This window comes from Hoplias malabaricus, chromosome X2, assembly GCF_029633855.1.
Source record: "Hoplias malabaricus isolate fHopMal1 chromosome X2, fHopMal1.hap1, whole genome shotgun sequence".
NCBI lineage: Eukaryota > Metazoa > Chordata > Actinopteri > Characiformes > Erythrinidae > Hoplias > Hoplias malabaricus.
In genome coordinates this window covers 21,784,401-21,798,330 of record NC_089819.1, presented here as the reverse complement: position 1 = coordinate 21,798,330, position 13,930 = coordinate 21,784,401, and the positions used below count along the sequence as shown (strand labels likewise).

The window sequence follows — 13,930 nt, the reverse complement described above, 5'->3', positions numbered from 1 at the left end:
CTGACATGCGGTTCTGGTGTTCTAGTGCAAACAGTTCTTGTTCGGGTCTTGTATTTCTAATTAATGGCTTTTCAGACACGAGACTAGAAAATATTATCTGCAAATAATCACCTGAGAAATATCTTTTGAAAAATATATAACTTAAGGAAGGACTAAAAATAATCTCCAAATACAACACTGACACAGCAATTTAGTTCAACACTTAAGCCCTAAACACAGATCAGTTACTAAAGGTTCACCTGTTGCGGACTTCCTTCAGCAGACATCTCTCTTTGTCGTAGCTGAACTCCCCTCCAAAGGAACGCTGTAGGTTCGCTATGTCAGCGTGAGTGGCCACCAGCACCACATGAAGAGGATTCCTTATCTTCCCCCCAAACGCTGCCAACACAGAACAGTAACAAATCACAGTCTTTAATTACACCACTTTCCACATGTACGTGCTCTTCCTTACTGTCCAATTAATGGGAAGCATTCACCACAATGTCTGGCGGATTACTGAGCCAGAACTAAGGAAACGTCTGTAACTGAAGGTTTTTCATTTTTTTGACTGTTTCCAATTCCACAGCATGATGAGGAATAGTTCTGCTTCTACAGCACAGTCTCGTCCCATCAATCAACAGAACGCAAAAAGAAGTTCATTAAAAGAACATTTCAGAGACACACACACACACATTAGTATATTTAATGTAGTGTAAAGAGGTTCTCGTTTGATTTATATTTTACCAATAATTTAAAGGTAAATACATTTTTATTATGATGACTTATGCTTCTGAGAGAACTTCAGATCTGCCTTGTTTGGTGTGGATTAACAGTTTTTATTGTAGTTTACTCCATTTAGACAGGAGTGGACTATTCATTTGGTCTTGTGTCTGCACTAAATGAGGAAAGTGGAAAAGCAATACACTTTAAGTATTAAGTGTATTTAAATTTAAGTCCACAACAAACAGTTCATCATTGATCAATGTGGTTTATTATCCTAGATTTGATTGTGATACATTTATTTTTCATTCATTCATTATCTGTAAGCGCTTATCCAGTTCAGGGTCGCGGTGGGTCCAGAGCCTACCTGTAATCAATGGGCACAAGGCAGGAATACACCCTGGAGGGGGCGCCAGTCCTTCACAGCGCAACACAGACACACACACACTCACACCTACAGACAGTCACCCGGAGGAAACCCACGCAGGGAAAACACACCACACTCCTCACAGACAGTCACCCGGAGGAAACCCACGCAGACACAGGGAGAACACACCACACTCCTCACAGATAGTCACCCGGAGGAAACCCACGCAGACACAGGGAGAACACACAACACTCCTCACAGACAGTCACCCGGAGGAAACCCACGCAGACACAGGGAGAACACACCACACTCCTCACAGATAGTCACCCGGAGGAAACCCACGCAGACACAGGGAGAACACACCACACTCCTCACAGAGAGTCACCCGGAGGAAACTCACCCAGACACAGGGAAAACACAGCACACTCCTCACAGAGAGTCACCCGGAGCGGGACTCGAACCCACAACCTCCAGGTCCCTGGAGCTGTGAGACTGCACCACCGTGCCGCCCCATATTTCTTTTTAATAAAGTAAAATATTTCCCTCAGATATTAGCAAAAATGAAAGTACTTAGGCACTCGTCCCTTTGAAAAATATCTGCGTAACAAACGTGTGTATAATTTGGTTCACTTTAACAAACGCAGTATGAAAGCAACAAAATCAAATAACAAAATATCACAGCTACAAAACAAAAAGTTGTGGAAGCAGCGTTAGTTCACTCAATGCTATGGAGATTGGATGTTTGTTTCAGTAAAATGCAAGTAGCCCATGCTTTTAAAACCATGACAGACTGACTGCTGATTTGATCTTATTCTGATCATTTGCTGCTCAGAAGCAATTTTTCTGAGGTTTGGTTTCAATTAAATATTTTATCTGTTTGAGAAGCAGCCGTCAGCAAACAGTAGGTAGCTTATCTTTTTTTTCCCCCCACCGTTTATGAAGGTATGTTTGTATTGTGTTACTTAGATCCTGCACTAAAGGTACCACTGTACTTTGAAAACATACAATGGCACTTAATCATGACAGGATACAACACTTGCCTTTAGGCCGAGTTCTTTCAGATTCTCTGAGCACATTAAGAATGCCTGCTACACATCTAATCACACGCCGCACTGTGTCCTTCAGTGATCCAACAGAGGTCACAAAACAGTCGACTCAATTAAGTCAAATGCAGTAAATAAACAAAACAGTTTTTGTTACAAGATAAAGAGGCATATCATGAAAATGAGGATTTAACGCATTTAAAGACGCAGACTAAAAACTGAGAATGAAATGTGTGAATAACAACTAGCACAGTCTTTTGTAGCTTGATGTGTCAAATAAGTAAAATCGCATTAAAGTTTATTATTTAACGAGGCAAATTTGATAACCATAGTATCACTATATATAAATTAAGTAATTATGCAATTACATTTACATGAAGGTGTAAAAACAAGTCATAAAAGGGGTCCATCAGTGACGTCACTGGAGACTGCACAGACACACACACTCACCGATGTTGTCTTCAGGAGGTGTGAGGGCTTTGAGGCAGTTAAGCCAGAAGGTGACATGGCCGAGCTGAGTCTCATACGGTTCCTCTAAGCTGAACAGAACAAGGTGGATGGCTGTGCTGTCATTGGCCACAAAGTAGTCATAAGTGCAGTGATACACTGGGTTACCGGAAAATTCCCACACACTGAAATCCCCCACACCTAGGACACACAAATCATTCAGTTCTCAATTTTTTTAAACAAGCTCTCAATATCCCATTCAATTATTGTCTACTTCAAAACCCCCACAGCTGGGAAACCATATCACAGCTCCATCACTCAGTCATGACACATAAATAATGAAAAAACCTCCACATAATTAAATAAACACCAATTAATATTTTAAAGTCTTGGCCGTCACTAAACTCAGATTATGTTTTCTAAATTATTGACAGCATTTAAAATATTTCATAAGGTTTCCAATCTCAAACAAAACAAAACAAATTATTCATGACTCAAACATAATTTCCCCCCGCTATAAACGAGATTTTAAAGATGAAAAGATAAGATACAAGCATCCAGATGAACACAAATGTCTAAACATTCCTTCGTTCAGTGTCAGAACCCAGATAAATATCACTATTTGGGATCAAAATCAATATTTTTCAGGTGGTTTAAGAATACTCCACAACCAACGCTGGGTTTTAAAATCACTCAGCTGATGTCTGATACTGGGAATGGTGACTTTTGGTTGTGCAGCTACTCCAAAACTTTTCTATGTAGATTATACTAGCTGTGTGTATAAAACTGACCAATACAGACAGGGTTTGAGAGTGGCTACATTTGGGACTGAGGAACACAGTGTAAAATAGATTACTATTCTATTATTTTAATAGAAATTTCTTACCATTGACGTTAGCTATCTGGATGTCGATGGCCTTTGTGGCAGTGTCATCTGTTGTGGACAGTGCATTGTGGACAGGAGTGAAGACCTCCAGCACTCCTTTAGTCAGACTGGGCTCAAACATCATGCTGCGGCTCCTCACGCTCACATTCTCACAGCCTGGATACAGATTAGAGATACTCACAGAGACTGTGCACACGCGCACACACACACACACACACACACACACACACACCGGTTGTGATTATTAATACTTTCCAATTCATTGAATATCTTTAATCCTCTGACAAACATGAGGAAAACCTTCTTATCCTGTTCAAACATTAAAAGAATAAGACTCCAAATGATGTGTCACAGTCACTGAGGAATTTATGCAGTAACCAGTTATAATCAGAAGGGGGCGCTAAGTGCCAGAGCAAAAAAACTGCGGAACTTAGAAGTCCATATAAATTGTGCTTAGAGTGACCTGATTCAATAGATGCATGCAAACTGCTGTAGTGACATACGTTCCAATAACTTCGGAGAATACCGTCAGTGCGTACGAACTTTCGTAGTTCAACATAAAATAAAATCGCAATCTTTTTTTATATGAAAAGCACCACCTGGTTCTAGATTAATCATCTTACACCCCACAGTCAATTCTATGACACTAAAACACAAAGAGAAAACTTCACAAACGGTAACACAGATGTGATTACAGAAGTGATCAGCGAAACTCCCCTCGCGAAGAGTCTTTAACTTACGTATCACATCACAAAAGACAATCTTATTTTAATTTATAAACACAAACACTCAGCCCTGATCCATTACAGAAGAAAGGCCGTTACTGTACGTCTGGAAAATGACACAGAACCCGTACGTAAAAGAAAGGAACATTTGGACCAGTAAAAGTGCTGGTGGTTCTTTCGGAGTCAGGGACACTCACTGTTGCCTGAAGAAAGGCATTTTTTTTCGTTCTCACGCCTGGTGTGTGGATTTGGAGAATGCGTTAGTCACGCTGTGCTGAATATGTCTAGCATGCTTGACACCTTCCATAGAACTCTGCTTCTCTTCTTTCAAGTTTCAATTCCTTTAAACACTGGATGTGATGTGATTCTCTTGTGAAGGGAAATGCAAAGAATGAACAATGTCCAAATGAGTTATTAAGAAATATTAAAGAAATGCTTCAGGCAAAGCAGAGTTGTAGGTTTTAAGACAGGAATATGGCCAGAAGTTTGCTTTTATACAAACTATATCGTCATAGTACATTTTATGGTACTAAATTAGACAATGTAAATAAGATTTCAGACTTGATTGTTCCTTTCCTACTGTGTAAAGCAGTCCTTCATTCGTCCCTTCACTGCACAGTTGATTGGCTTCTCTGCTCGGATATCTAGTTTCATTCAAATGTTTTTCCATTGATTCTTATTGACAGGTTAGAAGAGTGGGGGAAAAAAGCTAAACAAAACGGTTCCTCTGGGACTGGAAATAGAGAATTATTGCTGTACTTTAATAATGCTTCCTGATTATAATCAGTTCTCCTCATTGGGGGAGGTATAGTACGCTGCAGCCACAGAGCTATTACATTACACACTGTGTCAATATTGTTTCTTTTTGCCTTCTTTTGTCAACACAGTACTGAAATGTTTGTCTCCTGAGTCAGTTCTTACCTTGGCGTAGTTCACATCTCATATTAATGGCAGTGGCCACATCTAAGACTGCATTTACACCTGATTCATGTTTCATGTGTTTTGAGTATTCGGATTAAATGTGGATATTATACAAGTGTAAATGGACCCCTCCCGGCAAGATACAATCAATGACCCAAACCCTTCCACCTGCTGTTCTGCATATGGAGTAAAACGCTGTTTACTGGACTATCACTAATGAACTTCAGCTCTCACAGTTTTAGATCTGGAGTAAACTTCCTCGTACTGGTCCCAAGCTCAATTACATAAAAGGACCAGTTTTGTTAATATTCACTTCATCTCATCACTATTACCTTCCTATAACACATTACATTCTAAAGCACTGTATTTAAGACCAATATAAAAGATACATTGAATTATTCTAATTACCTGTTTTTAATGTAAGGCCGGTATAAACAAATTTATAAAGCCATGCAAAATGTTTCAATCTTTTGAATAATACAAGGAAACTGAGGAAAAGGTAGCAGCTGGTTGCTATATTTGGGCTCATTTGCTTAATACAAATCATGCATCAGTCAGACTCAATGTGATTAGCCTAAACAAAATATGATAAAGGTGGTTGTCTACAGGGTAAATTGCAGAACAGAACAGGTTATTATTATTTAAGTATGCTATGTGCATTTATATAATTTCATATAAATAAATAAATAAAATTAAAATAAATACATTAATAAAAGGCGGCACGGTGGTGCAGCAGGTTAGTGTCGCAGTCACACAGCTCCAGGGACCTGAAGGTTGTGGGTTCGATTCCCGCTCCGGGTGACTGTCTGTGAGGAGTTGGTGTGTTCTCCCCGTGTCTGCGTGGGTTTCCTCCGGGTGACTGTCTGTGAGGAGTGTGGTGTGTTCTCCCTGTGTCTGTGTGGGTTTCCTCCGGGTGACTGTGAGGAGTTGGTGTGTTCTCCCTGTGTCCGCGTGGGTTTCCTCCGGGTGCTCCGGTTTCCTCCCACAGTCCAAAAAACACACGTTGGTAGGTGGATTGGCGACTCAAAAGTGTCCATAGGTGTGAGTGTGTGAGTGAATGTGTGTGTGTCGCCCTGTGAAGGACTGGCACCCCCTCCAGGGTGTATTTCCGCCTTATGCTCAATGATTCCAGGTAGGCTCTGGACCCACCGAGACCCTGAACTGGATAAGTGCTTACAGATAATGAATGAATGAATGAATCAACATTAATAAAATTGTTAATAGGAACGTGTATTTGGACCTTAGATCTGCCGTGTGGAGAGCAGATGTTCTTCATTATGCTTTACTAACTCTGACTGAATGTGCTATAATCTCCACAACGCAAAGCAAATACTACTCCACCCAGTATCCGGTGACCAGTTACCTGCAGGTTTGGAGGTGGCCGGAGAGGCTGGGTGTCTGACTGGGTTGGTAAGTCTTGGCCTCCTGCGCCTGAAGAAACTCCTCAAAATCCCACACTTCAGAGACTCCAGCAGAGTACTTTTCCCTGCCCCAGAGTGGCCAAATAGCTTAAGCTTGATGCGCGGCTGAGGTGTCTGAGTGGGCCGCAGCTGCTGGATGTAGCCACCCTTGTGGTTGTCCTTAAGGGTCAATCAGAGACAGTATGCAAATGAACGGAAGCCAAGCATGTGTGGAAAAAGCAATAATATGAAGAAATGGCAAGGAGCCAAGGGGTATTGGTGAGAACAGATATGGGGAAAAGGAGCAAAAATGACACGTGCACCTCAGTGGCTATTCATTAGTGTGCAGCTCTGGGGATGCCTCTAATAAGTAAACTGGCTTCCAAAAATCGCCTAAGCGTATCATTTGATTTTATTCTACAACCTGAAACAGGCCTACAATATTTTAAACAAACTTTATTTACTTTTAGAGGATTATTAAATGTTGATTTATCAAAATACTAAAATGTGTCCTTGATGTTAGAGAAGAGAGCTTGAAGCTGGAGGGTCACTGGTTTAATTCCCGCTACAGGCAAAGAAAAAGTTTACTCACGGCTGAAGTGCCCTTCGGTTGTGTGTGTGTGTTCACTAGCCCTACAGTTTATGCTCACTAGTGTGTGTTTGTGTGTTCACTACCACAGATGGGTCAAATGCATAGAAGCAATTCCCCTAAGTGGATCAATAAAGGTGTTTATTCTTCATTAAAAACTTGAGTGAGTATAGCATTAAGGTGTTTTTAATTGCATTCACAACAAAGATGTATGACATACCTTTTTCAGTTTGACCAACAACAGTGCAATATGTTCTTGCTGCTCAGCATTAGCCAGATCCTCTGCTGTCTTTCCATCCTAGAAAAAAAAAACAGAACAAGAATGACAAAGATAGATTAACTGCAGCAAAGTGTAGAGGGCCAGACAGATGAGCAGCACAGGGTAACTAGAGTTCTATCACAGGGCGATGCCTGCTCAATCTGCTCTGAATTACTACTCCATCACATGCTGATAGAACTCTGAGGAAACTATCAGAGGGAGGAAAAAAGAGAGCAGTTATTGCTTTATAGTTGAGCCGATGAGCTGAGCTACAGGACACAGGAGTATCACGATTCACACAATTCAATGTAATGCATTTGTTCTTATAATGCACAAACAAGGAGGGTCTACAGGGAGGTATACATGCTTTATATTCATATGTACTGCATACATTTCGTTACTATATATTATATATACTACATTATTATATAAATATATGCAGCATGTTCACAGCTAATGTGGACATGCACTGTGTGTGTAACAATCCACACAGGCTTTAAACCTGCATTATATAACATTTAGGGGTTTGTCTATTCTTTTGTAATAAAGATGCTGTAAGTAACTGTCATCTCTATAACATTTGATTTAATGTTAATAAAGTACGAGTTGGAAAGCCTGGGGTTTGTGTGAGTGAAGGCAGCCAGCATTAAAAGTGGGTGTGTGTCAGCCAAACAGTATACACACATGCGTGGATTAACACAGAAGCATAAACACACACAGACACACACTCGCAAACAAAAACCTCAGGGGCTTGGGAAGAGAAAAAAAAAACTACCCTCCTACCCCTTCAGCCAACACCTGGGACCACAAGCTTATTTGCTAAACACGCTGAAGGAAACAGCTGTGGTCTCTGTGCTCAGAGCTAAACAGGACAAATCATGCACCCTAAATCTGAATATGGAGGTTACTCTACACACACTTTCTCAAAAGAGTCCAGATATGTGCAAACAATACAGTACACACTAACAAAACAATACAGATCATGTTCTGTTTTATTGGCAAAGATGATTTTAAATCAAGTAGGATGTGCTGTCTCTTTATCGCTTTCACTCAGGTAATGCATGCTTGATTAAACCAAAAGCTCTCCTGCCACCAGAAGTGCTTTCTAATGTGACCACATATTTAGTAAATCCCATTAACCCATTCTCACTCCTTCAGCCTTCATTCTGGGCTTCCCCCACCGTTTCCATGTGTTTGAATTTCCTTTGCCTTCTACTTTGTCTTTCTGGGACACATCTGTCTTTGTGTAGGGAGTTCTAGAAGCTTCCACTAGACTGAGAGAGCATAAACAACTCAAGGTTGAGGAAAGTATTTTGGGACACTCCTTGTATCAAGGTGTTCTTCTGAAACATCGATGCTGCAGCTCTTTTTATTGAATAAGAACACAGTTACACAAAGCACACCAAAGACCATTTGTAGCCCTGCTATAAAGACCAGTTCTAAAATGTAAAATTGAATATAAATAATTCAAAAAGAATTCAGTGCATTCAATACAAAATGTAATTAACAATACACTTAAATAACTGCATTTAAATAGTATGCAATAACTCAAGACCTCCTAGTGTTCCAGAGTGACACACTTTCAGGGTAGTAAAAATTCAGTGCTTCCATCATTCTGTGACACATAGTAACCAGGGCTTGAACAGTGGCCATAAGACTGCCACAGAAAATAAATTATTGAACCAAACCCCAGTGTGTCCTGAAACACACATGCATAGTACATCAGCCGTCATATAATATTAACACCATGCAACACAGCATGGAACACACCAAAACCCTTGCTATTATATTATCCAATTCTTTAGATGGAAAGCACATGAGCAGACTGCAGTTTGTCCTGGGAGGTTAGCAGAGCGGGAGTGAATGTAGTGAGGGTTATTGATTGGGGACACTGCTGTAGAGAGAGAGCTGAAGGATTTGTAAGGGTTCGTCGTCCTTCATCTGTGCTGAGTGTGAATCTGCAGAGAGTACGAGCCATAGATGACCACACTGTAATTAAACAGAAACACACTGGCCAAGGCTTTGTTATTGTTCAAGGCTTTCAGAACTAGGGTCTAACGGATTTGAAAATTCTGCAACTGATACTTGTAGGTTCCCTGGTGGAGAAAGTGCTATGTACGGCACCAAAAATGGTTCCTCTATTGTTACTTGTTATAATAGCCATGTAAAGGTTTGCTGAGGCGTACAGAGCTGTATAAAATGATTAAAGGATTCTTTGCATCATGAAAAGATGCAAAGAAGCCTTTAATCAAGCAAAAGGTTCTTCAAGTGTTCAAGGTTCTATACAGAACCATTTTCATTACCAAGGAACGCTTGTAGAACAATAATTTTGAAGTGTGTAGGCTTTCTATCACTCTGTTTAGAGGGCGGCGAGACCTACAAACTTGAAAAATCATGAAAGTAGATGAGGATATTGCTTTATTTCTGCTCCACAGTTGGGTAATATTGACTTATTTTTGCTGTTTCTGATTACTTAAAGGCTAAGCACCACTTAATGGACCTCCATGAATATTTCACATTATTTTAGTTACTGACAGATATAAGTATGAATTAAAATGAAAATAGCAGCTTAATTTGCTTTAAAACTGACAATTTTATTAAATTGACGGAAAAACCTGAGCTCGCTACGGAAATTCTTGAACGCAACCGTGACGTCACTGGTGGACAACAGCTGAACAACGGCGCGGTAAAACACCGTTATGACTGACTGTTATGACAGTATCTAGCTAGATAAATAACCAACATTATTCATGACAATAGCCTAGCAATATGCTAAACTCAAATTTAGAGGTACCGTTATTCTTGTAAATGTGATCGAAGTCGAACTCGAATTCATCCGACACTATAAACCTCCGTAATGCAGCTACGTAGCCGAGTATAATCTGAGCCACCGAGTTTAGCAAGTCAAGCTAACGTTAACTAACACCAACTAAAACAGGCGAAGTGAGTGTCCTTACCCTGTTTACCTCCGTGTTACAGAGGCTCTTGAACACCTTTCGTTGGTGTCCATACATGCCCATATTGTTGGAAAAGCGCCAGTGAAATGAGCTACAGATAACGGAGTGAGCGGATGGTCCTTTCCAAAGTGCCCGTTTAAAGTTGACAAATTTAGTCCATTTTTTTCTGGATATTTTGGGATCTTTGGGCCTTTTGTGCACAGATGTCCCACTGTACATTGAATGATTGCAGCCAAAAACAACACACCTTTTCGTCATTTTGCATTAAATCAAGTGCAGCTTCTAGAGTTGTTGTCCACCATCTACGTCACAGGCAAGACGCCTATTAGAGTTGCCCAACACCTTTTGGGGGGGGGGAGTGATAACGGTCTTTTAAACCTTATTCCTTGAATTAGGGAGAGATATCATGTTTTCTGACAATCAATAAACAAAAGTTCAAATTCCACTGTATTTATTTCTTTGACACTTTCATATCACTGCTGCTTAGCCTTTAAGATGGGACTGATGCTAAATTGAGGAGACTGCAAACTGCTTGAAAGTAAACACAGACGGAAAGTTCTACAAAACTAAACAAACAGTGAGTAAACACTTACAGAGAAGTTAAACTTCAGACATGTACAAACAACAGTTTTTCCCTTCAAACACCGTTCCACCTAAAAGACATTGCCTTTATGTGAAACATGGTCTCAAGGAGGACTGCATTTCAGTGTATGTTAGCCTTGTAGCTCCAGCAAGGCAGCATTTGGACACCAAAAACCTTGCCTTATCAACTAATTCTTCTAATAACTAACTAATAACTTCATCACACAACATTAATAAAACTTGTTTTATCAGTGAAAAATATATCACAGAGCTCTGGTTTTAAGCGCTTCTCTTTCTGCTACACAAACACAGCAGGTGCACAGATCTGAGAGCACAGCACAGTTTCAGCATCACACCTACACCCCAGACACAGGCTTACACACACAACACACACTCCTTTACAAGATTGCAAGCAGGCAGTCATAAGATGCAACCACCTTGACCTGTATTGATTTCATGCTCATTTGTAGCTGCAGATGTAATTCCTCTTCCTAGCTGGCACTTGGTAGAGAACTGTCAGTGCTTGAGAACAGGAACTGCTTTCAGAAATCCTTTATAAGTAAATTATATAAAGAAACTCTATACTCAATTTCACATGAAGGAATGAGTTTTCCTTTGACTTACTACTATTTCCTAAGCTTCTATAAGGACTGGATTTCAGGTAATAGCCGGCGTAAATTACTGGAACATCTATTTGAGTCAGCGCATGTGATAAATGAAAGCAATTGAAGGCGGGAATTGAATGTGTGGTATTAATACTACAAGAAACCCTTAAAATATCAGTTAAGAGTGAGTAGGGTCTCTCTTCCAACTCTCTAGAGCCGTATATTCAACCTCGCCATTGTTCTCTGGGAAAGAAAATTGCCTTCTAAAATCTCTAACATTATTCGTGATTTGAAAGTGCACCACAGAGGCTTTGCCCTCAGGAAAGTAATAAGTAATATTATTAATATAATGACTCTGATAGAGAATTGCAGCCGCTAATATACTGGTGTAATACCACTTCTATATTTGGTTCAAGGCTGAGAGACAGAGATTTTAGTGCAGGTAAGTAAGGATACATCTCACCAGGACTTTACTGATAGTGACAGAAAACATCTAAAATGTATTTAAATAACTGATGAGCTTGTCCAGTAACTCACGTTAGTGATGGCCTCTGTGTTGGCTCCAGCTACGCAGAGGTAGCGCACAACCTCCAGACCACCGTGACTCGCAGCTATGTGGAGAGGTGTCCTTCCAAACTGAAAAAGAAGACAAAACGAGAACATTTTATTTACACGGTCCACCACAGATCAACTGCAAATATTTAATCTCTCATTAAAGTATATTTTAATAATAATAATAAATAGAAACTTAATTGTGTACTTGGCTAAGGTTCACTGCGTATTCTAATGATAGATTTAAATCTAGTTACCTGGGCACTAACAGTTTTTGTCAGTAAGGAGGTGACCTTAACCACTTCCAAACCTCTTTTTTAAGAGAGCAGAAAGTATTTGTAGCTAAACTTTCATATTTGAAATACTATCCAAATAAATTAGCATGTCAAATTAATGAGTTACACAAGTTAAGAAAACCAGTCCACTTTATTTAAATCATTGTTTAGGCTACAATCAAAATAATTCTTCACAGATCGGCTAAATAAGCCAGCCCTTATCAATGCAGATTATCTTCAAACTATCAGTTCTTTAAATAAATCTGGCTTTTTCTAGGAAAAACCATTACTTAATAGATAGAGAGATTTAAATCTTGCCTAGGGTTAGGGTTATTGCCTAAGATACTTACAAAGAACAGATATCTATTCACATCATTATGTTAACTTAAATCCCAACTTCACGACAAAAACGGATTCCAAATTTACAGTTTTCCAGACATCATTAATAACAGCTCTCGAAAGACAATAATGCCAAGGATAAAAATTCACATTCCTGAACTTTCAAATCGACAGCTGGAGTGGAAATGAAGAATGACGGCTCAGAAGGAGCGCTGACGGGACAGTGCATCCCGGCATTAATAATGGTTTGTTCCTCTCAGCCTGTTACACTCTGAGTGAGAGCCAGCATCCATCTTCTGCCTGCTGGCTAATGGAGGTGCCAGCTTCAATGAGCTTGCGGCACATAGCAATAGAACAGAAAGTACATTCACCCAACAAGTCAGCACAGTCCAGCTAATGGCCTTAAATTAATGTTTAAATTATAAAACTGCTGCAAATGAGAGGAGGGCATTCTCTAGCTAACAAGGACAAAGAATTTGGTCAAAAGAAAGTTAAAATGTGGAGAAGAGGAAGATTAATTCTTGCTTCAACTGTTTCATTACACCTTAAAAACAAAGCAACGCAGGCAAAAAGTGTAGTCAACAATTAGAAACACTAGTTAGCGCTGATGAATTATATCTCACATATTATAATAAAAACAAACTAAATGGATTAGAGGGCGGCACGGTGGTGCAGCAGGTTAGTGTCGCAGTCACACAGCTCCAGGGACCTGGAGGTTGTGGGTTTGATTCCCGCTGCGGGTGACAGTCTGTGAGAAGTTGGTGTGTTCTCCCTGTGTCTGCGTGGGTTTTCTCCGGGTGACTGTCTGTGAGGAGTTGGTGTGTTCTCTCTGTGTCTCTGTGGGTTTCCTCCGGGTGACTGTATGTGAGGAGTTGGTGTGTTCTCCCTGTGTCTGCGTGGGTTTCCTCCCACAGTCCAAAAACACACGTTGGTAGGTGAATTGGTGACTTAAACGTGTCCGTAGGTGTGAGTGTATGAGTGAATGTGTGTGTGTCTGTGTTGCCCTGTGAAGGACTGGTGCCCCCTCCAGGGTGTATTCCCGCCTTGTGCCCAATGATTCCAGGTAGGCTCTGGACCCACCGCGACCCTGAACTGGAGAAGCACTCACAGATAATGAATGAATGAATGAATGAATTAGTTCACATGCAATCATTCCAGTAAAAAATACTTGCATGTGACCAAATAGGGCTATTTAGAGCCCACCTTATCTCAGTATCTCAAATGAAATTACATTAATGGTTAAAACGTGACATTCTTCTCACAAAAAAACAAAAACAAAAACTA

At 40.2% G+C, this 13,930-nt stretch overlaps 1 protein-coding gene across 1 annotated transcript in view; it reads right to left on the bottom strand.

The window, feature by feature from the left end:
• Window positions 1–13,930, bottom strand: part of LOC136676624 (death-associated protein kinase 1-like) — a 75,551-nt gene that overhangs the window by 7,114 nt on the left and 54,507 nt on the right. Inside the window, 6 exon segments of the mRNA XM_066653732.1 lie at window positions 240–378; window positions 2,560–2,757; window positions 3,443–3,628; window positions 6,452–6,668; window positions 7,298–7,375; window positions 12,018–12,116. Coding sequence (XP_066509829.1) covers window positions 240–378; window positions 2,560–2,757; window positions 3,443–3,628; window positions 6,452–6,668; window positions 7,298–7,375; window positions 12,018–12,116 — 917 coding nt within the window.